Raw genomic sequence first — 27,966 nt, forward strand, 5'->3', positions numbered from 1 at the left:
CGGGGATCAGCAGACCACCATGTCTGTGACTGTTTATCAATAAAGCATTTTTTTTAATGCAGCTCATTTTCCTTAAAGGAAAAGAGGGGGCATTTCAAAAAGAAAAATGTAAAGTTTTAAGAGTAGGCAGTGGTCTGTGGAATAACTGCCTGCTCTCAAAAAATGTTTTTACAACATTCACAAAGGGGAAGGGGTCTCTTGTGGACCCCTTCCCATTTGTGACTGGGTTAACACCAACTTGAAGTTAGTGGTAAATTACAAATGTTTTGAGACTGCATATTGGTTGCAAAACATTTAGATATGCCACTGCAATTCGTTATTAGGAAGGAACACCTTAAACGCGCCCCTTCCTAATACCGAATCGCAAACCCACATTGCAGTTTAGTAAGAGGTTATCAAGTTGCAAGTGACCCTTTGTACATTCTAAAATGACTTTTTGTGTTCGCAAACAGCCAGATTCTGTGAATAGGGCTGTTTGGGTATGTAAATAAGCTTTGTACATCTGCCCGGAGAATATGCACTACTTACAAGATAATACTACAAGACATAGTGTTGTCACTCAGCCAGCGATGGGAAGAAGCTAAGAAAAAAAGTAGCATGAAAGAAAATAACAGCAATCTCATGAAAGCATTATTTTTCATTCTTTGTCAAAACAAGAGCCTCATTTGGTGGTGTAATTCACTGAATAGCTCCCTTTAGTATTGCCAACCTCTCTGAAGCATCAAGTGTTGATGAGAACAAGGTTTTACTTCCCTCGATATTTTCAGGTTTTCCAGCCATTCATATATCGAGGTGATCCAAATGTTGGTTAAGTTTCCAGCGCCAATACAACATGGGTTTTGAGAAATCAACCCATACACAAATATAAAGAGTGACTTTCCTCAAATTTATAGCATGTTCCTGGTCTATTGCATGGATAACATGGGACTCCTGTGAGCACATTCATATCTTCCAGAAAGTCCAGGAACTCTTCCTGCATCTCTTACTGCAACTTATGGTAAAGTTATTCCCACATCATCACATTTCCAAGTTTCTCAAAATTTCACAGAATAGCCGTAAATTACTCTCTTGGCTTCCTTGTTCAACTCTGATGTCCATGTCTCCAAAACCTTCATGATCAAGGAGGTGATGCACACACATTCTTGGCACTCCATGTCTATGGAAACCCCTTGTTCTAATTTTTAGATATGTAGTTGTAAGCACAATTGGCAGGATGCCTAATTGTGTGGACTGGCATTTGGTGATGCCCCTTTTTAGTCTGTCAAGTATTTCCAAAACTATTTTCCACATCTTTGCCCGACCTTTCATCGGTCATCTTCTATTTTAGGTAGTAGCTGTTCCAGATAAGTGGAGTGAGATCCATGAATGCTATTGTCTTGGGAGAGTCGTCAGCGGGCCATTTGCGAATTTGATAGCTGAAGGGAAATATAAGAGAATGCAATTATGACTTTGCTGCCAGGATACTATCACATAGTAGCAATCGGCAAACTGGAAATATCTTGTGAGAATGGATTTTTACACATTTCCAAACCAATAGATAAGGTAGACTTTTAGGATCTGCAGGTCTTCATTACAGTGCGCAGCTGCTGCCACATTTACTGATAACACATAATTTAACCCAGTTTTCCTTCACAAACATGTAAGTGGGTCTAGATTACATATTTTAAATCGGAACATTCAGCAGCTGAACCTTGCCTTCATAGGACATAGTGAAAGCTTTCTTACTTAAGGGTCAATTACAATGACGTTCAGAAAGGCTCCGAATTGGATTCGGGTCTTCCGAATCTGATTCGGAGCACATCTTTCCGACCAATTTGGAAAGGTTTCCAAACGACCGCTTATGATGTTATTAAAGCGTTGGGACTTTCTGAGTCAGTTCAGGGTGGCATTCGGATGAACTGAGTCATTTGGAGCTGACTGAGCGACTATGATGTCAGATACAGACAGCCTTTCCGAATTGATTGTTCTGACTCAGATCGTCTGTCGGCATCTGACTTTGGGGGCCTGCAGCATGTTCCCCTTCATCCAGAGCCTTCCGAATGGGGCCCGCAGGGGCACCCATGGGACCCCCTTTTCTAGACCATGCACAGAGTGGCAGGCACCAAGGGGTGCCCAACACAGTGTGCACGATTTTTCCCAACTACCCCTTCTTCAATGGGAGCCTGTGTATTCGGTCGGAACACAAGCTCCCATTGTAGTCAAAGGGAGTCAGACCGAATCATATCCGGAAGCATCGTAATCAATCGATCGGACTCCCTGTATCCGATTCGGTGGGAAACCATACCGAGACAGATTCGGTCAGAATGCTTTCTGACAGGTATCGTAATCGACCCCTTAGTGTGAGAACCAATGGATTTGGCATTTGTAGAACATGCAAATTGGGCATCAGTGCTAATGCCAGAGTTCATTTGCAGCACAGAGGAGAGAGCACATGTAAAGCCATCTGAAAAATAAAATCGATATTGATTGGCAGTTCCTAGAAAGTTAAATGAAAGTAGCCTCCAGGGGCTTCAGTGAGGGAACAGGTAACTTTTTAGAAGTTATTTTTCATAAGTATTTATTAAAACCCCACTTGACCATTGCATTGGGTGTTTAATAAATATTTAGTGTTCGCATTATTTTTCTAGCGGTCCTAAACCCAAAATACAGAATTAGTATTTTAATCTGCACTCTAGTTTTCCCTTAGGACAGCCAGAACCTTACACAATGAAAACTACTTTAGGGGGCTGAAGTAACATGGAGCATTAAATAACATGCACCCTACCTTGTAGAATAAAGGCATACATAGGGATGGGTAGTTAATATTTAAAGGAAAGCTTTTCCCCTGTTAAAAAAGTTATTTTGACAGGTTTAACCGCAGGTTTAAACTGCAGCAACCATGCTACACCGGTAGGGCTAATGCTTTTATTCCCCTCTCACACTAGTAGGTGACACAATAAATGTTGTAGACCATCGGTGATATTTAACTGTCCATGCCATGTGTTTGGGCTAGATTGTTCTTATTGGCGAATGACCAAGACTGATTTGCATATGGCTGGGTCGAATCTGAGGAGGGACGGTGGGTAAAAGAACGATAGGCTGGAATGCTACCTCAAGCGATTGTCAGTGGTTAGACATAGTTCAAGCATTCTTTCCAATACCTTTTGTGTGTTTGATGTAATGTCCTATGTGGCCAAGGTTATGCCCAGGAATGGATCTCTTGCTCTCAGTGATACTGGACCCAAGCTACACCTAACAGAAAAAAGGCTCAATCAGGCCGAAGCCAGGCTTGTGTTCTGGTTCAGGGATTACCTGTTTTAGCAGTTTGGGCTTAACTGTTCCTATGAGACCAAGATTGATTTGCAAATGGCTGGGCCTAATCTTTGTTGGGATGGCATGCAAAACATTGATGGGTTAGAATACTACCCCTCGAAAATGCCATAGGGTAGAATTATTGCAAGCATTCCTCCCATCATATGTTGTGTGTATTATATATGAGAAGATAAACAGTGCAATATGGGGGTGCAACGTATAATTGGTTCACTAAACTATGGTGACTTTCATTAGTTTTTTGGTGCTTTTGAACGTTGGTTCTTGTCTCAGTCTATCATTCAACTATAATGTCACTTTAATCTTTGCTAATTTCAGTGTATATTCATGTATATATACATATACATGAGTAAGTGTCTCTTTTTATGTGGTCATCCCCCTTTTTTTGCTGTTTATGTTTTCTGGTATTTTTGAGCATTACACACTAGCCAATGCTTTTCAGTCCCCAGTGCATCGACTAAGCTAACAAAGGAAACGTGACTTCAGGTCTACTTCTGTAGCCTGATTCCTGCAGCTTTCAAACCTGAAGGTGAACTTGTCAAAATGAAACTTTTTAACTGAAAAAAACCTACTTTTAAACACTAAATATGTCACTCCTAAGTAGGACTAAGTAAGTAGACCTTTTAGACCACAAGATAGGGTCCTTAGTATTTAAAAATAGTATATACAAGAGTTTAATGTGACTAGCACACTAATTCTAATTTGACTTTTTGGATTATAGCTCTGTCCAAGTTCAGGTAAAATAATAAGTCTGTTATCATTGGATTGGGATAGAGGTCAGACTTATAAATAAATATTTTAGAAAAGTTACTTTTAAAAAGTTACACTTTACCTGCCTGAGCATCAATTAGGCTAATTAGCATTAACCTGCTGACAGATGGCCCTGGCAGTGCTTCCACTTAATGAGATGTGAAAGCTGTTCCCAGAGAAGGAACAATGCCGTATGCCTCTTCACAGATCTTGCTAAATACCTGGCTGCAAGGTACATGACTAATATTAGCTCAGGAAGAAGAGCTGTGGAGGGTCCAGAAACTTTATTAGCTTGGATGGGACCAGATGAAACCTGCGATTCACAATGAAGTGTAAATAGAGACTTGGTAAGAGATGCTATTTGTTCTGGAGGCTCTCTCAAGCCAGTTTGGCACAAGCCCAGTGGGAGGGGGAGCTGGTCCCAGAACCAGTATTGTGTAGATGAGGAGGAAGGGACAGCAAAATTCCCTAAACACATCACTGGATTGCAAATAAGCTCCATTCAAGGGCAAAACGATTCTGCCATGCTGGATTTGCCTCAGAATAGTGCAGTCAGAAGGTCTACAGTAAGGCAAACAGGATGGGCTGGAAAAGCGGGAAGAGGTTCACATGGGAACTTTTTTCTCATTGGCTAGAGAGGGTCTATGTTTCACCCCAACTACTGATTAGGAAAACTTACCAATGCTGGCACGCTACTTACAACTCATCAGAACACCCTTGGGACCTGTGAAAGACCAAAAAAGGACTGTACCTACTGTTTGAGGCCTTTATAGACATCTGAACCCAGAACTAAAAAGTGAACTTCAAGGGTCAATTGACTGATCTATTATTGGGCTAGAGGCACACAACAAGACATAGTAGGCTTTTTCCCTGGCATTCTCAGCTGACCAGTAGCAAATGGAACTGAAATGGACTATGGTGGCACCCTGTGCTGGAGTGGGTCCTGACTACAACTGCTGTCCCTTGTGTCATGAGAACTTCAGAAGTGACTAAGAGGCGCTGCTCCAGTACATCTGAAAAGTTGGGACTTCCAAAGTCTCTCCAGAACATGAGCTGGACCACACAGCAAGAGTGGCCAATTTCGAGATGACTTTCTCTGAAAGAGCTCCTGTGAGGCTAGCCTTGTGTTTCCGCAGGGGCAAAGTGAAAGGAACAGATGCTGGATCCCAATTTCCCTCACCCACCTCCTTCGCCCAATAAGATCAAAGCAAAAGAGGAGAAGGTGGGAAAGAGGGGAAAACAAAACAAGGAAAGGGAGAAGGAGTAGAATCCAGTGGTACGTCCGGTGTGATGTTGCATGCATTTCCTAATGGGTAAAAGTACAAAAGGTAAGTATGACCCTAGAAATACGAGAGTGCTATATAGAACGTGTGGCTAATATAGGAGTTATACCTGTTGAATGTTCTGCTGGTAGTACAAGGAGATATGAACAACTAGAACTTGAGATTGACACAGTATCTTAATGGAGACAACCATCTGGATTCATTAGACCCATTAAACGTATACTATCCTGAAAAACTTGGGAAAAAACAAAAAATCTATTTTCCTAAACAGGATAAAAGAAGCACAACAAGGTGCTGGGTCAGTATAGGTTAACCAAGTAATTCACGAATAAGTAACTAATACCATTCTCTTATTTTGCAGTATAAGAGAAAAAGCAGCAGATAATTAACTCCACACTGCTGAAGAAGTGAAGAATCAGATAAGTATATAAGTTTAAAAAAATGCATACATATATTTCATCCTACTGTAGGCTGGGAACTATGATTCTTTAAATATTTCTCTATGTATATTTTCCCTTGCAGGAACATGAAGAACAGTGTTAGGGAAAGCTGCCTGTGAGGAGAAGTAACGAGGCTGGCCGGCGAGGGAACGCCGACGCTGCAAAAATGCCCCGGAAGAGGAGCGGTGACCAGGAAGAAAAGAATACTGAAGCTATCGGGAAAGAATGCTTAGGATGTTCCTGCTCTCCGAAGCGGTCACTGGAATGCAGGGTAATCACAGGAAAACCAGAGGAGGCCAGGCGGGGCTCAGTGACGGAACGCAAAGCGCATTCCCATGATGGACCACCCCCTTTTGAAGGACTTAAGCATTGCGTTCGCCAGCTGCCGTGTGTCAGCAAGAGGGGCGTGCGCAGGAGGCTGTGGGTGGGGCAGTGAGTGAGGCTGCGGGTGGGGTAGCACAACAGCTCCAGACTTGCAGCACTGGAAACATCTTTAGCCCAAATAAATATTAAACCCAAAGGTGGAAATCTTGAGCGGGCGAAGACGCTGAAACTAATCATCTGATGCAACGGCTTCAACAGACCCAAAATCTGAATTTCTCCTTCTCTGTGCTTTTCCTGCCTAAACCAATTTCTTCAGAAGGATGCCATTTAGTGGCTATCCAGCTTTGAGAGGAATTTGGTAGCTACAGCTTGTAACCTTGCCCATCCAGAGGATTTCAACTCACGTGTCATGTAAATCACAAGATATTCCTCTATTGTTTCTAAAAGAGTTGGTGGAGTTTGATTGTGATTTGTTTTGACTTTTAGACTGTTTTGTTACTGTTAAATATTTTACTCTTTTTCATAAGTTGAGCCTGTCGGCTCTGAGACATAGTGACATAGCTACTAGGAGTTGAGCTCAGGTGTAAAAGATTGAAACTGTTTTTACCTTAAAAAGACTACCATCCACCCCAATTAATATTTTACTCTCTTCGCCTCCCTCTCTTATTGCCTCTCTAAATATATGTATATAATTATATATACATATATATATATATGTGCATATATTTATATATATATATGTGTGTACATGTGTATATATATATATATATATATTCACTGAAAAAACCATAGGTTTCACACATGTTATAGTTAGGAATTAGCATTTAAAAAACCTTGAAAATTCAATGAAAAAACCATAGGTTTCACAAATTTTATAGTTAGCTGGACATTTCGCTCGTAAAAAACCAATGAAATTCCCCCGTTCTAGTTAGTTCAGCTAACTATAACTCGCGCACCCGCAATCCACTGCTGATGACGTCACATATTACATCAGTCATGACATGGTCAGTGACATCACTCATGACATCACTGATGACATCTAAAATGACATCACTGATGACATCACTGATGACGTCATCCATTGAGTCTGTGTTTCTTAACAATTTTAATATGTTTAATATATATATGGAAAGGCCTGTTGAAGAATGAGTGGGTGTACAAGTGTGTAAATGGATGAGATTCTTTGGTGCGTAACTGACTCTATAAGTGAGTCATTAAATGTATCTTACTGCAGACTAGTGACTCATCTGTGTGAATGTCTGTATGACCAAAAAATAACGTATTTATTAATAAATGCTTCATTTAAATTGCTAGAAAAAAGGTTTATTTTTTCGTAATTTTTTTTTCGTAATCTGAAAAAAAAGAAAAAAGTATTAATATTTAATAATAAATTTTGAATACAGTACACATATTTTCATATTTAAAAACAATTTTTTGCCCTTTTTTTGCTGTTTTCAGAATATATTGCATTTCACTGTAAATCGTGAAAGCAATTGCATTCATCACTTAACAGCGGGAAAAAAAAAATAACAATCTGAAAGATTGTTTAAAAAAAGCCCAGAATCTCTTCTCACTAAAACATACCTTTATAGAAATGTAACATATATCATCTAAGAACAATAACTATTTCCACTAAATATCGTCTTAAAATTTTTGTTGCATAAGCATAATCACCAAAATAATATGTGTCAAAGAAGTCCACAATACAAATTGTTACCTTTCCTTTAGGCCAAATGGTAATTTTTAAAATCTTTTTTGATGAAATTTCCAATGGTAATCCAATAAAATTGCAAAAATGATTTGTACAGATGTTGCAAATTCTATCTAAAATTTTGGTTTCAGAAAAATTAAATAGGAATTTGCTAAATCAAAAGGCAAACGTTGCTTAAAAACCAATTGAGAATCATTACAGTGTCCAGCCTTTTTCACATTTAAGATAAACTGTGTAATGACCAGAAGTTACACTAGGTCCATCATGGAAAATTATTGCAACTGTAACAAAAGTTTTTCCTGAAATTGATAATTGCTGTCCTATAAACTTCTTTATTAAAGTGTCCAATTTTGAACCATCAGCTCTACAACGTTGCATCATTAAAATTACATACTGTCCATATTTCTTTAAAAATAACGTTGAAAACATGTCAGATTTACATTCACAGCATTCCATACTATGATTGGCATCTTGAACTAATTTACTAAAACTCACTGATTTACTTTCTGGCAATGTTAAATAGATAAACCTTTCTGAATCAACATTAGAGCTGCATGTGTAGAAACAGTTTTCACAAGTATGTTCCCATTTATAAGAGAGACCGAACATATTCTCAATATCTATGTCTTCATCTTCCAGTACCATAAGGACATACATCAAGAATTCCTGTGCATCTTGTTGGACATTTTGAGTAAACTGTGTACGTCCTGAACATACATCTAAAAGATTTCTAATTCCAGTAGCACTTTCTATGTTAGTTTTATCGATACTCAGCTTCTCATAAAGGAGACTTAGCACAGAACAGAATCTTTTATCATGACTTACTATTATCTGCTCTTGCAAACGTTCAAGATAAAATACAACATTTAGCACTACATTAGCGTAGCAGTTGACACCAGAGCTATTTGCAAAATGACAACAAACAACCTCTTCAACATTATCCTTTTTCTTTTTGCTTGCAATCACATGAGTCTCTTTTTGTTTTCTCTTCTCTACATCCTCATTACAGATATTCTCAAATCTCCTTTTCCGAGAAACAACACGTTTTTCCAACACAGGATATTGACCTAAATGAGGAGCATAGCTTCTTCTTAATCTATTATACTCCTTTACACAATTTGCATCTGCACTAACTTTTGAGTCATCAAACTCTATCATGAATAAACCAGATAATGTTTTCACTCCTGACAAAGCAACATATGCCATACCTTCTTTGAACACAGTAGAACCAATGTTTACAAAAGCACTATCTACAGTTAATCCTTGAGACTTGTGAATAGTTACAGCATATGCTAGAGAAAATGGAAACTGCTTCCTACGTACATATAGGTCTTTTACAAGCAAAAAACGGACTAAACAACGACTAATCTCTTTAACCTCTGCAATCTGATCAAATATTATTTTGTAAAAATTCAATTCCATCTTTTTTCTGGTATTTCACAAAACCCACAACTTTACCCATAGCTCCATTCACTAAACCTTTTTCAACATCCAAATTTCTCCTTAAAAATACTCGACAGTTCATGCAAAGATATAGATTTTTTTCTAATCCAGCTGTTTTCGAAATGTTCTTCTCTAGAGAATCCAATTTATTTTTCAGTTTGCCTGTTAATGTAATAGTAATTCCTTCATGCTGAATTTTATCAACTGCTTCCATTTTCTTAATCTCTTCCTTTTCCAATTTCAAAAGTTCCTCATTGAATATCGAGCATTCACGTAGTGTTGGCATTAAGCAGATTACAGTATTATTTTCTGCAATATTCTTGTATATTTTCTCTGCAACTATTTCTTCCTTTGGAAATAAATTATGTAGCAACCGACTCTGTAATGCTTTTCTGCCACTTCTGTGAGTAGTCCAATTCTGATATCTTTCAGAATACTTGCATAATCTTCATCGTTTGCTTGCCTCATATTGGTAGTAAGTTCGTTGTACTCAAAGAACGACCAAATATTCGCATTACCAATGCTTCCTAATGACTTCTTCGTGTCTTCATGTGTCACAGTATTAAACACTGGTTGTCCTTTAACTGGAGTAAGCTGTAGAAGATCCCCAAAAACTATAACATGTTTTCCTCCAAATAACACGTCATAGTCTCTCTTTAGAATTTGCTGCATTCTTAAATGCACAAAGGCAAGCATTAAGTTTGATACCATGCTTACCTCATCAATAATGAGAACTTGCATCTTCTTCAACACTCTTGAAACTTCGAAGCATGCTTCTCCTGTAAGCTTGTGATATTCTATTTTGTTCTCATGCTCCACTGGTAACATTAGCAAGCGATGTAAGGTAATTCCTTTTATATTATATGCTGCTAACCCAGTTGGAGCAGTAACAACACAAGACAAAGTTGAATCTGGTTTTTGCTGTAGGTAGCTTCTGATGACTTTAATTAGGAAACTTTTTCCAGTTCCAGCTTGTCCACTCACATACATCCTGATTGGTTCAAATGATGTGCATGTGCACTCTTTATTTTCATGTAGTAATCCGTGATCAATTTTTTTTCTGACTTCTTCATAAATTTGTTGTTGTTCTTCATTCAGTTGTTGTTCCAAATTTGGTAAGTCTATTAAATCTTCTTGAGCTTGATTCATAGCTGTTTCAACGTCATTCATGGCTATTGCAGCTTCATTTTCTACAATTGGTTGTCCTAGGGGATCTTGACTGAGCGTTTCAGAACTTTGGCTGTCTTGAGAACTGTCTCTAGCTACTTCAGCTGCAATTGTTACTTCCTGTTCAATTTCTTCATTTAACATTTGCACATAATTTATGAAAGTACTGCATTCAATCGTATCTTTACATGCATTGAATGAATCCTCATAGCTTTGAAATTCTCCAAGTAGTTCGTCCTCTGTACGCCATGGTTTAAACAGCTGTAAAAGTGCCAAGTAGTAAAATTCCTTTTTGTCAGTAGTGTCGCAACTCAGCTTCCTATGATTAATCAAACTTCCTTTTGTTTGCTTCACCAAACATCCTTCCTCACCAATGACTTTATATTTTCCATTTTTGATGTCTTCTGTGGCTTTCCGTGAAAAAATGTAGTTTTGCAGCACTTCATAGAGACACATGTTCTCAAGATGACAACTTCTTTTTGGGTAATACGTGTCCAACATGTTTGTTTTCAAAATATCTGTACTTTCCGGGTCGTTCTCAGCCAAATATTCAATTTCTGCAACAGCTTTCAGTACCCGATTTCGCATTGCTGCAAGGCCTAAACTTACCCAAATTATTCTTCTGGATTTCGAGTACAGACTTGCAGATGATAACCTATCTGAGCATTCGTAAGATCCAATTTCTCGATGCGATAACATCTTTAAACTGAAACTGTATAGATTCTTACTGACAGTTTTCTCATGAGAAATCTCTTCCCACATTTCCTTCAATTCCGTTTTCTCAGATTTAGTAATGTACGATGTGACATACCGAGCAACAGCAATAGAATTGTCTGCCACATACTGAATATCCATGTTAGCATTCCACATGGATAAAATGACTGAGTTGTAGTCATTTATATATTTTGACTCTTCTTTTCTTCTTAGGTTGTAGGTATTCTTAGGCGATTTTCTTGTAATAGTATGTCGCACAGCTGATATAAAACTGTTTACTCTTCCTTTTGAAAGAACAGGTCTGGGAAATCCAAATTGACATTTTGTGTAGAATTTATCTTTGCTCTTGTACTTCCGTCGACAGTATTTTCCACACCGATGACTTTGGAAACGTAAAACTTGGTCTTTTAACTTTTTCTATTCTGTGCTTTTAGGTATAGCACATGTTGCATATTCTTCGATGAAAGATAAAACTGCTTCATCAGCATCTGTTCCAAATTTTGGGGCATCCTTGATCCACAACAGCATATGAATATGAGGAGCACCTCTTGCTTGGTACTCTTTTCTCCAAAAGAAATCCACAACTTCTCCAAGAGGTGGATTTTTTTTATTGCAGATGAAGGACATCATAGCCTCAAATCTATGATTAAAATATCTGCAAACATTAACCGGATCCAATGAGCACAGTTCTCCTGCTGTCTTGTATTCGATGTTTTTAATGTTTGAATTTGCCTCTCGAAGAAAATCCAGAAGATCATCCCAAGCGTACTCTGCACAGCTTAGGGTAAGGAACCATGTAGGAGTTCCTAAATTCCGTAACATACATTTCAATTCTCCATGGCGTCGGTACCAATATTCATTTGTCCCACGCTGACAAGCCATCAGATTGATCAATTGTGATTCCAAATGATCATCTCGCTGCTGCACTTTGTTCATAAAATCCTTAGCAGACACATTATGTAGATGTACTCCACTTTTTAAAATGTGATTTACTGCATAAGATAGTGCAGACAAGTCACTTTCAAATAACAGATGGAACAAATAAGGAATACTTTGACGAAATCTGGGATCTTCTGCATATAATCTTGTAGTCCGATACTCAGAAGCAGGTATCTGGACTGGACGTTCATCGTATCGTCCACCTTCTCCTGTAGGAAACAGATGGGGAAAACAACGAGCTTCCAAACTCTCCTCCCATACACTTACGGGAGTTTCTTTGGCTTTTTTCATCTGAAACAGATCAATAGTGTTTGCCATAACTTCTTTTGAATGAAGAGGATGTATGCTGAAATGTTCATAAATTTCTTCTTCTTTTGACTTGTCCACTTTTTCAATTTCCCCAGTTGGTGTGTCTGTGTCTCCTAGTAAATCTTCTTCATCTTCATCTATATAAATTGATTCATACCATTTATTATTCCTTTTCAAATATAAATTTGCTCTTTGTACTTTCCGTACATCTACCAGCTCCTGCCAAATTTTCTTACTCTTTGTAGGTACACCATTAACCAGAATAACTAATGGTTCCGTTTCCAAAGTATCTGTATCAATAGTTTCCATATTTTTTTTCAAATCCAACGACAAATAGACAACTCTTCCTTTTAAACCTCTCTGTAAATCTGAAGGAGGTAATTTACCAGTTTTGGGCTCCATACGTACTATGGTCTGGAACGGATGAACACATTGAATGAGTATAGACTCATACGTATTTAAATCAGAAAGTTCTGCAGGAATTTCAACCAATTCTAAATTATTATGTACAGCTCTAGCTGGCATTTTATTTTCTTCTAACTTGTTGTAACAGTATTTACAAATACGATGATCTTCACCCAAATCAAAACAATTTTCAAGAAATATATATGTTGCAAAATCCTTCCACTTAAAATTATCTTCTTCTTCACTTTTTTTGTAGAGATCAACATTCCTTGTTTGGATTTTATAATGGCTTCTCCGGCAACAAATACAAGTAATATTTGGTCTTTCATTAGAGATGATAGCAAATTTTGTTATTTGATCTTCAAATGTCTTATTTACGGAGGGTTCTACATTCTCTTCCGCATTTTCCTCAATAACTGTGTCATTCCTTGCACTTTCTTGTTCCGGACCAAAGTAACTTAACTGAATTTCATCAGTAACCTTCTCAACATCCACGGAACAGAGCCCTATTCAACTCATTTAATTTTAGTGCTGGACTTTTAGCAAAATACAATCTTCTCACAAATTTTCTAATTTCAGTATGATGAACTGCCAGCATCCTAAAATGGTGAAAAACACTTTGACAAACTTTCCTAGATAGACAAGCCAGAGAGTGTCCTTGCAAACCAGTATTCTCTCTCACTCTGCATGGATCTAGTCCTTGAAGCACCTTAATCTTCTGGTTAACACTCTTTTTACTATATTCTCTTAAAAACTCACGTAATTTATCAATAGATTCCTGTCGCAAAGTACAAATACTACTACAATTCCAAGTATACACGGGGGCTTTAGGACGTCTCCCCATAACCTCATCCGCAATCACTTCTTCCTCATTTCTTGGAACCATTTTCTCCTTTTCCATTATACAACCATCTTTCACTTCATAAGCTCGTCCAGTGGTGTCAACTGCATGCAGTAAACTATTACTTTGAAGATAACTCTCTTCATTAAAAAATGGTTCAGTACTTGAACTATGCATCCATTCTCCTAAAAACACTTTACAAAAGTTATTTCTTTTCACTACTCTTTTCTTTTTGCTTTGTGACTTCATTACATTGACCATTTTTTCTAATGTACGCATCCTGTTCAAAATTAAAATGAATAGTTTTCTTTTTAATTCTAAAGCCTTAGCTACAATGGCTTCAATATCTTTTTTTCTCTTGTAAAATTTCGTTTTTTTCTTATATTTTTTCACATCCTTTAGCAAATTGGACATCACTCTTCTCTGAAACATTTTTCTACGGATCTCTTTAAATGCTGTTTTTCTTTTTAAGTCAATCTTTATTGCTTCTGCTTGTACATTAGCATTTAGTAAATTCTCACTTTTGTCCTGTTGTTTTCTACTTGAAACAGTTTTTCCAGTGGGGACATTTTTTACATTTTTCCTTTTTTTGAATATATTTTTAAAGAATTCCTTTGTCTGCTTACCAGAAGACTTTTTCTTTTTTCCAACATGAGCATCTTCACCTAACTTGGGTCCTCCAGTTGTCTTCAAATATACATGTTTTTTCTGTTCTTTTCGCTTTCTTGATTTTATAGGCATCTTATATTTCCTTCACTGCTCTGCAGCAATACCTGAAAGAAACTAAAAAAAAAGACCTTTTTGTAATTTAAATATATTACTATATTTTTTATGAGCTTTTCAAATCTTATAATACTATCTACCCCTTTCCTACAAGTGAAAAACACAATAAAACCAACACGAATTAAATCTCTAAGAACAATTCCTGTGTGCACACAGACTCTTGGTGTGATTCTAGGCAGAAAACAATATTTGATTTGCAATTCAAAAGCACACTTACTACTGTTTTTTTTTGCAAGTGAAAATTACTATAACAGTCTGACACATTTTCCTTATAGTTTAGAGAGGCAGAAAAGAGCACATGTCCAAACAGCTTTTTCAGACCATGTACATGTGTAACCTGGCTGACTGACTACACTCCAGCAAAGGTAATGAGCCTTGGTGATGTTCAATGCATTAGCGTTACTCACTCCTACCTAAAACACCACACAGTGCTGATTAGTAAGCATGAGTGTACAGGAAAAACAGCTAGCTCTCTGCTAAGAGTGTGGTTCTGGAGACTGTCTACTGGCAGGTGCAAGAGAGACTTGAATGGACCCTTACATAACTGCATAAACACTGTAAACATGTATGTAAGACTACATGTGTGGTAAGGGTTAATATGAGTTTTTAGCATGTAGCAACTACATGACCCATTGCACGAGTGGAAGAAAAATCTACCATGTTGATTTCAAATATGTTAGCATTTGCCTCTTAGTTGAGATACTGTTTTGGGCTGAATGCTAACCATCACATTTCCAGAAAACAAGCTTCCCCTTTCCTACGAATGCAATTCTAAAAGAACCAGAGTGACACGAAATACATCTCTGACAACAATTCCTGTGTGCTCACAGACTCATGGTGTGATTCTAGGCAGAAAACGAAATTTGCTTGCCAATTTGAAAGCACACTTACTTCTGTTTTTTCTGCAAGTGTTAAGTACTCTAACAGTCTGATACATTTTCATTACAGTTTTCAGATACAGAAAACAGCACATGTGCAAACAGCTTTTTGAGACCATGAACATGTGTAACCTTGGTGACTGACTACACTCCAGCAAAATAAATCAGCCTTAGTGATGTTGAATGTATTAGCGTTACTCACTGCTACCTGAAACACCACTCACTTGTGAATACTAAGCATGATTCTACAGGATAAACAGCTGGGTGTGTGCTAAGAGTCTGCTTCTGCAGACTGTGTATTTTCAGTTACAAGAGACATATGCATGGATACATCCATAACAGCATAAACATTGTAGTAATGTATGTAAAAGTACATGTGTGGCAAGGTTTAATTGGAGTTTTGTATATGTAGGACCAACCTCACCCATTCCATGTTTAGTAGCAAAATCTACTATATCTATTTCAAATGTGTTATCATTTGCCTCCCATTTGTGTGATACTGATTTATGCTGAATGGAAACCATCACAGTACCCAAAAAAAAGCTGACCCTTTCCTACAAATGGCATTCTTACAGAACCAGGCCAACAGAAATAAAATCTCTGACAACATCCAAAACCTCCCCTTTCCTACCAATGCAATTCTAAAAGAACCAGAGTGACACGAAATACATCTCTGACAACAATTCCTGTGTGCTCACAGACTCATGGTGTGATTCTAGACAGAAAACGAAATTTGCTTGTCAATTTGAAAGCACACTTACTACTGTTTTTTCTGCAAGTGATAAGTACTCTAACAGTCTGATACATTTTCATTACAGTTTTCAGAAACAGAAAACAGCACATATGCAAAGAGCTTTTTGAGACCATGAACATGTGTAACCTTGGTGACTGACTACACTCCAGCAAAAGAAATCAGCCTTAGTGATGTTGAATGTATTAGTGTTACTCACTGCTACCTGAAACACCACTCACTTGTGAATACTAAGCATGATTCTACAGGATAAACAGCTGGGTGTGTGCTAAGAGTCTGCTTCATCAGACTGTGTATTTTCAGTTACAAGAGACATATGCATGGATACATCCAAAAAGAACCAGAGTGACATGAAATACATCTCTGACAACAATTCCTGTGTGCTCACAGACTCATGGTGTGATTCTAGGCAGAAAACGAAATTTGCTTGCCAATTTCAAAGCACACTTACTACTGTTTTTTTCTGAAAGTGATAAGTACTCTAACAGTCTGATACATTTTCATTACAGTTTTCAGAAACAGAAAACAGCACATGTGCAAACAGCTTTTTGAGACCATTAACATGTGTAACCTTGGTGACTGACTACACTCCAGCAAAAGAAATCAGCCTTAGTGATGTTGAATGTATTAGCGTTACTCACTGCTACCTGAAACACCACTCACTTGTGAATACTAAGCATGATTCTACAGGATAAACAGCTGGGTGTGTGCTAAGAGTCTGCTTCTGCAGACTGTGTATTTTCAGTTACAAGAGACATATGCATGGATACATCCATAACAGCATAAACATTGTAGTAATGTATGTAAAAGTACATGTGTGGCAAGGGTTAAATGGAGTTTTGTATATGTAGGACCAAGCTCAGCAATTGCATGATTAGGAGCAAAATCTACTATATCAATTTCAAATGTGTTATCATTTGCCTCCCATTTGTGTGATACTGATTTATGCTGAATGGAAACCATCACAGTTCCCAAAAAAAAGCTGACCCTTTCCTACAAATGGCATTCTTACAGAACCAGGCCAACAAAAATAAAATCTCTGACAACATCCAATACCTCCCCTTTCCTATCAATGCAATTCTAAAAGAACCAGAGTGACACGAAATACATCTCTGACAACAATTCCTGTGTGCTCACAGACTCATGGTGTGATTCTAGGCAGAAAACGAAATTTGCTTGTCAATTTGAAAGCACACTTACTACTGTTTTTTTCTGCAAGTGATAAGTACTCTAACAGTCTGATACATTTTCATTACAGTTTTCAGAAACAGAACACAGCACATGTGCAAACAGCTTTTTGAGACCATGAACATGTGTAACCTTGGTGACTGACTACACTCCAGCAAAAGAAATCAGCCTTAGTGATGTTGAATGTATTAGCGTTACTCACTGCTACCTGAAACACCACTCACTTGTGAATACTAAGCATGATTCTACAGGATAAACAGCTGGGTGTGTGCTAAGAGTCTGCTTCTGCAGACTGTGTATTTTCAGTTACAAGAGACATATGCATGGATACATCCAAAAAGAACCAGAGTGACACGAAATACATCTTTGACAACAATTCCTGTGTGCTCACAGACTCATGGTGTGATTCTAGGCAGAAAACGAAATTTGCTTGCCAATTTCAAAGGAAACTTACTACTGTTTTTTTCTGCAAGTGATAAGTACTCTAACAGTCTGATACATTTTCATTACAGTTTTCAGAAACAGAAAACAGCACATGTGCAAACAGCTTTTGAGACCATGAACATGTGTAACCTTGGTGACTGACTACACTCCAGCAAAAGAAATCAGCCTTAGTGATGTTGAATGTATTAGCGTTACTCACTGCTACCTGAAACACCACTCACTTGTGAATACTAAGCATGATTCTACAGGATAAAATGCTGGGTGTGTGCTAAGAGTCTGCTTCTGCAGACTGTGTATTTTCAGTTACAAGAGACATATGCATGGATACATCCATAACAGCATAAACATTGTAGTAATGTATGTAAAAGTACATGTGTGGCAAGGGTTAAATGGAGTTTTGTATATGTAGGACCAAGCTCAGCAATTGCATGATTAGGAGCAAAATCTACTATATCAATTTCAAATGTGTTATCATTTGCCTCCCATTTGTGTGATACTGATTTATGCTGAATGGAAACCATCACAGTTCCCAAAAAAAAGCTGACCCTTTCCTACAAATGGCATTCTTACAGAACCAGGCCAACAGAAATAAAATCTCTGACAACATCCAATACCTCCCCTTTCCTACCAATGCAATTCTAAAAGAACCAGAGTGACACGAAATACATCTCTGACAACAATTCCTGTGTGCTCACAGACTCATGGTGTGATTCTAGGCAGAAAACGAAATTTGCTTGTCAATTTGAAAGCACACTTACTACTGTTTTTTTCTGCAAGTGATAAGTACTCTAACAGTCTGATATATTTTCATTACAGTTTTCAGAAACAGAAAACAGCACATGTGCAAACAGCTTTTTGAGACCATGAACATGTGTAACCTTGGTGACTGACTACACTCCAGCAAAATAAATCAGACTCAGTGATGTTGAATGTATTAGCGTTACTCACTGCTACCTGAAACACCACTCACTTGTGAATACTAAGCATGATTCTACAGGATAAACAGCTGGGTGTGTGCTAAGAGTCTGCTTCTGCAGACTGTGTATTTTCAGTTACAAGAGACATATGCATGGATACATCCAAAAAGAACCAGAGTGACACGAAATACATCTCTGACAACAATTCCTGTGTGCTCACAGACTCATGGTGTGATTCTAGGCAGAAAACGAAATTTGCTAGCCAATTTCAAATCACACTTACTACTGTTTTTTTCTGCAAGTGATAAGTACTCTAACAGTCTGATACATTTTCATTACAGTTTTCAGAATCAGAAAACAGCACATGTGCAAACAGCTTTTTGAGACCATGAACATGTGTAACCTTGGTGACTGACTACACTCCAGCAAAAGAAATCAGCCTTAGTGATGTTGAATGTATTAGCGTTACTCACTGCTACCTGAAACACCACTCACTTGTGAATACTAAGCATGATTCTACAGGATAAACAGCTGGGTGTGTGCTAAGAGTCTGCTTCTGCAGACTGTGTATTTTCAGTTGCAAGAGACATATGCATGCATGCATCCATAACAGCATAAACATTGTAGTAATGTATGTAAAAGTACATGTGTGGCAAGGTTTAATTGCAGTTTTGTATATGTATGACCAAGCTCAGCAATTGCATGATTAGAAGTAAAATCAGCTATATCAATTTCAAATGTGTTAGCATTTGCCTCCCATTTGTGTGTTACTGATTTATGCCGAATGGAAACCATCATATTTACAAAAAGAAAGTTGCCCCTTTCCTACAAATGCCATTCTTACAGAACCGGACCATCACTATTAAAATCTCTGACAACAATTCCTGTGTGCACACAGACTCATGGGTTGATTCTAGGCACAAAACAGTATTCCTCAGTGATACCAGTACACCTTAACTTATGGTGAAAACACACTCCATAATATTTTACTAGTTCAAGACAGTTAAATATCTCCCAAAGCACAAAATGTAAAACATAACTTTTAAAGAAGAATCACAATTCTAATATTTATATCAAAAATCACCACATACATCCTCTCTCAAACTCATATCTCACCTTTAAAATTACTTAGTTGAGAAAGAAATGTGGCACTCAAACAGCAGACTATCAGAGTCAGAATATCAGAGCTCTACACCTCTCTCCTCTCTCCAGAACCAGTAAATGGCAATGTTTCCCTCTCTTTTCCACACATATACATGTTAATTACAAATCTCAGTGCTTCAAACATTTTTTCAAATGAAATCACGCATTTCTATTGGTTGAAAACTTCAACCCTTTTCCAAATGAACCCTTCCCCCAACTTGACTTCTGCCTGCTACCATAGCAACAGCTCATGGAACACTGCTGTGAGCAGAGAGGTCAGAAGTTCAGCACACAATGTTTCAAATCCAAAGAGCAAGAGTGCTTCACCTGTCAAACCTAACAGCAAATCCAAATTAATCTTCTGTGGGAACACAATTTTCTGAACCAATACAAAACATGCTTCTAAAAATGTACACATACAGCCTAGTTTTAACTGTAAAATGATTTGAATCAGCCAATGAGTTCTTTTTATTTTAAAAAAATATGTATGCCTCCATTTTACAACTGTCTTTCATTTCATATTGCCATTCTACTGAAAGACACCTCCTGAGTGCATCCAGATCTCCTTGAAAGATGTTCACAGTGTAGATTGTAGGTCACAGCTATGTCTTCTGGAGTGAAAAGTATGCAGAAAAAAGAAGTATGGTGAGAGACCTTGCTTTGCCAAATGTAGACATTAAATGGATTGGTCAGAGAGGGTTAAAGTGACACCAATTAATGCCTTTGGTGAAAACCTTTCGACATCTCCCACAGCCTAACCTTATTATTGTGCACTGTGGTGGAAATGACCTAGGCACTTTAACTGGGGTAGGTCTGGAAATGCTTATTAAGGACACCTTTGTGCAATTGATGTCGCTTTTTCCTCAATCTGCCTTTGTATATTCTAACATATGCCAAAGGCAAAAGTGGAACTGGTCCAACCAATTTTGTCCGCAGATTGACAAAGCAAGAAAGCACGTCAACAAATCTATTTCTGCTTTCCTCAGAGACTATGGTATGGGTTCTATATACCACAACAACTTGCGTTACAACATGCAAGGCATTTATAGAGGAGACGGTGTACATTTCACTGATGAAGGCAACAGAGTCTTCCTCTTGAACTTTAGACTCTGCATCGGTACTTACTTGTAAGTACCACAAAAAAACACTTCATAAACACAACGGCTCTTTTTAGAGCCCCCTAATATCTAAACACTTAAATTTGATTTTTACTTCTATTTTTTTTATCGTTTTTTTTCTGCCGTACGCGTACGGTAAGCTTACCGTACGCGCACCCCGCGATTTTTAAAAAAAAACATTTAAATGTATTTTTCATACTTTTGTGACCTTCTTGGACCCCCTGACAAACGCTAGGGGGTCTGCAACTCTCTTCGTTGCCCCCTTTTCACGTTCTCCACCTTTGTTTATCAGTGTGAGACACACAAAATGGCGGCCGACACTTCCTGATTTCGACCGATTCGAATGTTTACAGTCATGTAACCACCAATCAGAATTAAGCTTGCGCACGGCACCGTGCGCGTACGGTAAGCTTACCGTACACGCTCGGAGCGCGCTTATAGATATATATATTGATTTAAATGCTATTTTCTCAGCAAATACTGAACACATTTACACCAGACCTACAAAAGGCACATCCCTGACCTGAGGACTACCTCTCTGCCAAATTTCAAGTAATTCTGTTCAGCCGTTCGGGCTGTAGCTTGGACTAAAGGTCCTATGGAAAAATGCATGGGGAAAACACGTTTTGGGACCCCCCCTTTTTCAAATCCCCCCAAGACTTTCAGGATACGAGCGGAGCGGAGCGCCCCACCTATTTTGAAAATTTCGCCAGGATTCGTCCATCGGCGCCAAAGTTATTCCAAATAGAATGTTGCGGATTTCCTATGGAAACACGGTCCTAACTATAACTATCTACTGGCGACCGCCAGTAGATAATATATATATATATCTGATATACAAAAATCAGTGGGGGGTGGTCAAAAGTTTACAAAAAGACCAGGAAATAGTGATCAAGCCCTCCGACAAAGGAGGTAATGTTGTCATTATGACACGAGTGATGTATACTAATGAGGCATTACGCCAACTGAACAATCCAACATGTTACTGTAAAGTAGACAGGAAATACACTAATGATCTGAAAAGAACCTATCATGACAAACTCCAAGTCTGGCATGACAAAGACCTACTTTCATGGGATGAGAAACAATTCCTCACGAATAATACTCCTACAATCCCGACACTTTACCTTCTTCCAAAGGTACATAAAGACATGACCGAACCTCCAGGGAGACCTATTGTCTCATCGAAAAATAGTCTACTTGAAAATACTAGCACATATGTAGACCACTTTCTTTTTCCCTTTGTCGAAGACCTCTCATCCTATCTCAGAGACACCACAGATTTCATACTCAAAATCAAGGATGTTAAATTAGGATTAAATCATTGGATGGTATGTCTGGACGTAGAGGCATTATACACCAGCATCAGACATGATGAGGGTGTAAAAGCCTGCAAATTCTTTCTCAAAAAACGAAGAATAGAATTTTTGGAACACACACTCATGCTTTTGGACATGATCAATATCTGTCTAAAGGAGAATGTTTTCATGTTTGAGAAAGAATTTTACAAACAACTACAAGGCACTTCTATGGGCACCTGCTTCGCTCCCAGCTTCGCCAACCTCATGGTGGGCTGGTGGGAGAAGCAGGTGCTCTGGAATGAACAAACTGAACATTGGACTCTATGTGTATCAAAATGGCTGAGATACATCGACGATATCTTTTTTGTGTGGGAAGGAACAGAAACCGAACTTAATCTGTTCATTGATTGTATTAATCAGAATGATGTCAATCTCAAATTCACCAGACATTATAGCCAAGAATGCGTTGATTTCCTTGATCTGAAACTCAGTAATGATAACGGCAGAATCAGCACTAATCTTTTTAGGAAAAAAACAGCAGGAAACTCTATCCTGCATGCAGCCAGTTCACATCCACCGAGTTTCAGGTGGGGAATCCCCTACAGTGAATTTTTGAGGGCCAAGCGTAATTGTAGTACGAACTCACTGTATGAAAACACCAAACAGGATATGAAAATGAGATTCAAGGAAAGAGGGTACCCCAAGAAAGCAATATTGCAGGCTGAAAAAAGAGTGGACAGTCAATCGAGAGATGAAATCCTTAACAAAATTAAACAGATTTCAACGAATCAGACCACTCCTAAAAAAACAGTAAGATTTATAACTAAATATTGCAGTCAATCCAACCAGATGCAAAGTATCCTCAAAAACAGATGGAATATCCTGAAACAGGACCCAATCTTGAAAAACGAAATAGGGGCCACTCCATCAGTTACATTCATGAGAAGTCCATCTCTCAAAGACATGCTAGTACATAGCCATTTACAAACAAAAGAAACAAGCTGGCTACAACAAACGAAGGGTTTCCGAAAATGTGGGAACTGTAAGGCCTGTAGAAATAGTAACAATGTACTAGAAGCCACACTTGAAAGAACTAAAACACTCTGGAAAATTCCGAAACTCATTACATGCAATACTGATTTTGTGGTGTATGCAATAGTATGCCCTTGCCAGTTATGGTATATCGGATCGACTACCTTTCCGATCAAAAAACGTATCCTAGAACACTGGCGAGCAATTACAAATTGCGATCAAACTTACAGCACTGCAAGACACTTCTCGAAGGAACATGGGGCCGACTGGACCAAAGCCAAATATTTTGGATTGGATACAGTCAAACCCAACCCCAGAGGAGGGAACCGTATTGCCTCTTTACGCAAACTATAATCACGTCTCATCCTCCTAGCAGGCACCAAATTTCCGGATGGCCTGAATCAGGACGAGGAACTTTATTCCCACCTTTAATGAGATATTATCTCATACTGAAATATGGAAACCTTGGTAGGCCACTCACGCCCTGTCCATACCTCCCTTCCCTTGGTTTTAAAAACTTCAAAAAAACAATAATGTACTTTTTTCTTTTTTCTGCTTATGTTTCATTGAATGTACAGGTTGAGTAATTATAGAAAACCATATGCAACCAGTGTGAGTAAAATACAGCCTTGTCTGTTTATGGTTTGTTAAACTTTGTTATTAATTAGATCTGTCTTTTTGATCTTATACAGGAACACCACTATGAATCCTCCTGTATCTCACATCTGTGATAAAATTACGAGCACCGGAGTCACCTCTACTCCAAGTCGACATTTGGATAGTTGTTAAAGGGCACTAGACCGTTCATCACATTGTTCGTTTCAACTTGTGAGAAAAACTTCCTTTAACAAAGCATATTGAATCTGTCACATAGTTTACCAATAGGCACTAGTCCTTTATCGTTTGTAAATGAATTCAACACCACACTCTTGCACCAACTGGTTAATAATATGAACTACCAATGAAATGAATTGTATTGTTAGATTACTTTCTGTACATTTCTAAATGATTATTTTGCAAATTGCATTGATATGATTTATTTACATAAGCAAAACACGATTTGTTTATTTCTTCTATGTCTATGTTTAAAAAAAGTGCACTTACTCTTCTTAACTGGTGCAAATGGAGATTATGGTCATGTGACCAAGACCACGGACGTGGTCGAAACGCGTCGTCCTCTTCTGCCCTGTGAGGAATAAACTGCTTTGCTGACTAAGTGGGCTCGTGTGGATTCTTTCCTTGACCAGGAATCGACTATTCAAAAAAAAAAATATATATATATATACATATATATATATATATTCACTGAAAAAACCATAGGTTTCAGGGATGTTATAGTTAGCTGGACTTTTCACTTGTACAAAACCATTGAAATTCCCCCGTTATAGTTAGTTCAGCTAACTATAACTCGGGCGCCCGCAATGCACTGCTGATGACGTCACATATTACATCACTCATGACATGGTCAGTGACATCACTCATGACATCACTGATGACATCTGAAATGACATCACTGATGACATCACTGATGACATCATCCAGTGAATGTGTGTTTTTCTGAAAATTAAATATGTTTTATATATGTATATCTCAAGGTCGATGGAAGAATAAATGGGTATATAAGTGTCTAAATGGATGATTTGTTTTTGAAAAATTGATTGTGTAACTGACTGATTATGTGTATCATAGTGAATACATGGCTTAGTGAGTAATGTTTAAATATGTAAATATCTGTATCAGTCTCTCACTTTGTGTATAAGTGGCTGCATGGGTTGGTGAGTAGCTACATGGGTGTCTATATAGGTTATTAGTTGGTTTTTTGAGTATCAGTCTGAGTGTCTGGATGGTTCGGTGGGGGGTATTACGTAGTGCATAGGTGCATGAATGAGTGACTCACTGTTTGTATGTTTTGAACACAGCATGTGTGCAGGACTGTATGGGTGGATGAGTGTGTGTATGGGTGTGTTAGTGAGTGAATGACTGTCTCAATAGTGTCTTTATGAGTAACTACATATGTTTTAAACTAGTATATGTGACTATTGGTGTATATATGTGAGTATATGTGAGAGTGAGAGATTGAAAGAGTTCCTGTATGAATAAGTATGTGTTTCTATAAGTGATTGTTTAAAAGACTAAGTATGTGTAAGTTTCCGTAGAAGTAAGTATGGTGGTGTGTGTATAACTGTATATGCAAGTAAATGTATGTTTGATTCTTTATTAGCATGAGTGACTATGTGTGTGAGTAACTCTATGGATGAGTGGCATTGTGTAACAGGATGTATAGGTGTATGAGTACATATGATGAGTGAGTACATGTATGAGTGACTGTATAGGACTGTTGGTGAATGAGTGGATGTGTATGTGGATCTTAGAATTACTGAAGAGGTTGTTGTAACTGGTATTGGTATGTCCATTGTTTTGAAAATTTTAGTCTCTATTTTTGAATGTGTGTATCAAAGGTTATATTAGGGTGAGAGGAGGTCTGCCACTCTATCACAAGGATGATGTCATCAGTGATGTCATCAGTGATGTCATTTGAGATGTCATCAGTGATGTCATGAGTGATGTCACTGACCATGTCATGAGTGATGTAATATGTGACGTCATCAGCAGTGCATTGCGGGCGCCCGAGTTATAGTTAGCTGAACTAACTATAACGGGGGAATTTCAATGGTTTTGTACAAGTGAAAAGTCCAGCTAACTATAACATCCCTGAAACCTATGGTTTTTTCAGTGAATTTCTGAGGTTTTTTAAATGCTAATTCCTAACTATAACGTGCCTGAAACCTATGGTTTTTTCTGTGAATTTCAAAGGTTTTTTAAATGCTAATTTCTAACTATGCCTACAGAGATAGGACATGTGAAGAAAGAAGAAAAAATGCACAGAAAGAAACAAAAGAAGTGCAGAAAGAAGCAACAGAAGTCCTCAAATACGAAGATAAGTGCAGGAAGAAGGATAACGTGCAGAAAGAACAAAAAGAAGAGCAGAAAGAAGCCTTGTTGCAAAATCATCCTGTACCCTCAACTTTTTCAGACGGATACTGGTGGTAACTGAGCCTGACTAACCAGTCCTAGAGCCAGTGCTATGTTAAAAGACACTTAGAATACAGTGAAAACACCTACATACACTAGGGAACATTATGCGTTGGGGTCCCCCTGTGATTAGCATGACCTCCTCTGTAAGCCCCTAGTATATAAGAGGGCATGGGGATTAAAACTACCTCTTAAAACTGGCCACAGGGCGTTTTTGCACACGTTAACTCAGGCCCCGTCCCCTCCCTTCACCACTGTGTAAACACGCCCTGTGTCCATTTTTAGTTGGGAGATTAAGTTCATTTGAATCCTGAGGGTCCCTAGGGTCCAACTAGCCCACTAGGTACCTCCAGTAAGTGCCACAGAGCTGCGTTGCAGAGAGGTGTAAAAAGTGGCACGGCCTGGACCACCTCTCTGCAATGCAGCTCAGTGGCGCTTACTGGAAGCACTTGGTGGGCTAGTTAGCCCCCAGGGGCCCTCAGTATTGAAGGGAAATTATATCCCCAATTTAAAACGTGCCATAGTGCGTGTTTGCACACGTCACCTCAGGCCCCGTCCCCTCCCTTCACCACTGTGTAAACGCGCCCTGTGGCTGTTCTAAGTTGAGAGATTAAGTCCCCTTGAATCCTAAGGGTCCCTAGGGTCAAACTAGACCACTAGGTACCTCCAGTAAGCGCCACAGAGCTGCGTTGCAGAGAGGTGTAAAAAGGGGCTTGGCCTCAGAACACCTGGCTGCAGCGCAGCTCCCTGGCGCATACTGGAGATACCTGTTGGGGGCGCGTTTGCAGAGTGCTGCACGGAGGGGGCATGGCCTCCGGCACGATGCCAGTCTTTTATTTATTTTAGTTTTTTAAGAAGGGGGGCTGTTTGGTTCCCCTTCTTATTCTAATTTATTGGCCCTGATGACCCCATCCCCCAGGGCCAGTCTCCTAATTATATTTTTTTGACCCCAATCCCCAGGGCCGGCCACTGTTTTTTATTATTTTTATAAAATATATATTTATAGACACACCTAGGACATGCTGGACAAACCGTACGTACCTATCACCATGACGATTTGCGTGATATTCATTAAAAGGCGACTATGCATGCAATGAATCCACGTGGAATGTATTTACACCACTAGTGAAGCTCTGACATGTCTGATGCCCTACCGTGCCTAATCCCGGTAGACACCCTTGTCGTTTATTTATACAAACATGGGTAGCTATTGACGGGCACATTTAATACACATGCACACCAAGCCATTCAAAGAGGATTCGACATAAATTCGACCAAAACTATGCAAGAAACCCCCCTCACGGTTAATAAAACACACATCCACTGCCGGATGTGTAATACTTTTTATTTTACTCTCTGGAAAGGGGACGAACATCACTTGAGAGTCACAGCGCGCTCCTGACAGAGCCCAATGCTGTGTTACACCCACCATTGCCTGCCGTGTGCCACACACCTCTGTGTTGTATTCCACTAGCTAATGCATATGCTATGACACTCTCTAGCCCATGTGCACTGTAACACCACCCCGTGAATATGTCATGCCACACTTGTCTTCGCACGGGTTATATTGCCCCATCTAACGTGCCTTTCTCGATGCCTATGTTATAACGCACAGTGCTATGCCATACATATTACAATCTGGGATCCATATCTTTGTCACAGTGCATATGCAACCTTACACTCCCCAGCACATATTTTATATTACAACTTTAGAGACTAGTTAGGTTACACAACACTGCCCTG

At 38.6% G+C, this 27,966-nt stretch overlaps 1 protein-coding gene across 1 annotated transcript in view; it reads left to right on the forward strand.

The window, feature by feature from the left end:
- LOC146810201 (uncharacterized) overlaps positions 1–24,009 on the forward strand; it is a 75,647-nt gene extending 51,638 nt beyond the window's left edge. The window contains exon 3 of the mRNA XM_085614413.1: positions 23,883–24,009. Coding sequence (XP_085470539.1) covers positions 23,883–23,979 — 97 coding nt within the window. The 3' untranslated portion in view covers positions 23,980–24,009. The remainder of the gene's footprint in view (positions 1–23,882) is intronic.
- Positions 24,010–27,966: the final 3,957 nt, after the last annotated feature.

This window comes from Triturus cristatus, chromosome 7, assembly GCF_964204655.1.
Source record: "Triturus cristatus chromosome 7, aTriCri1.1, whole genome shotgun sequence".
In the NCBI taxonomy this organism is placed as follows: Eukaryota; Metazoa; Chordata; class Amphibia; order Caudata; family Salamandridae; genus Triturus; species Triturus cristatus.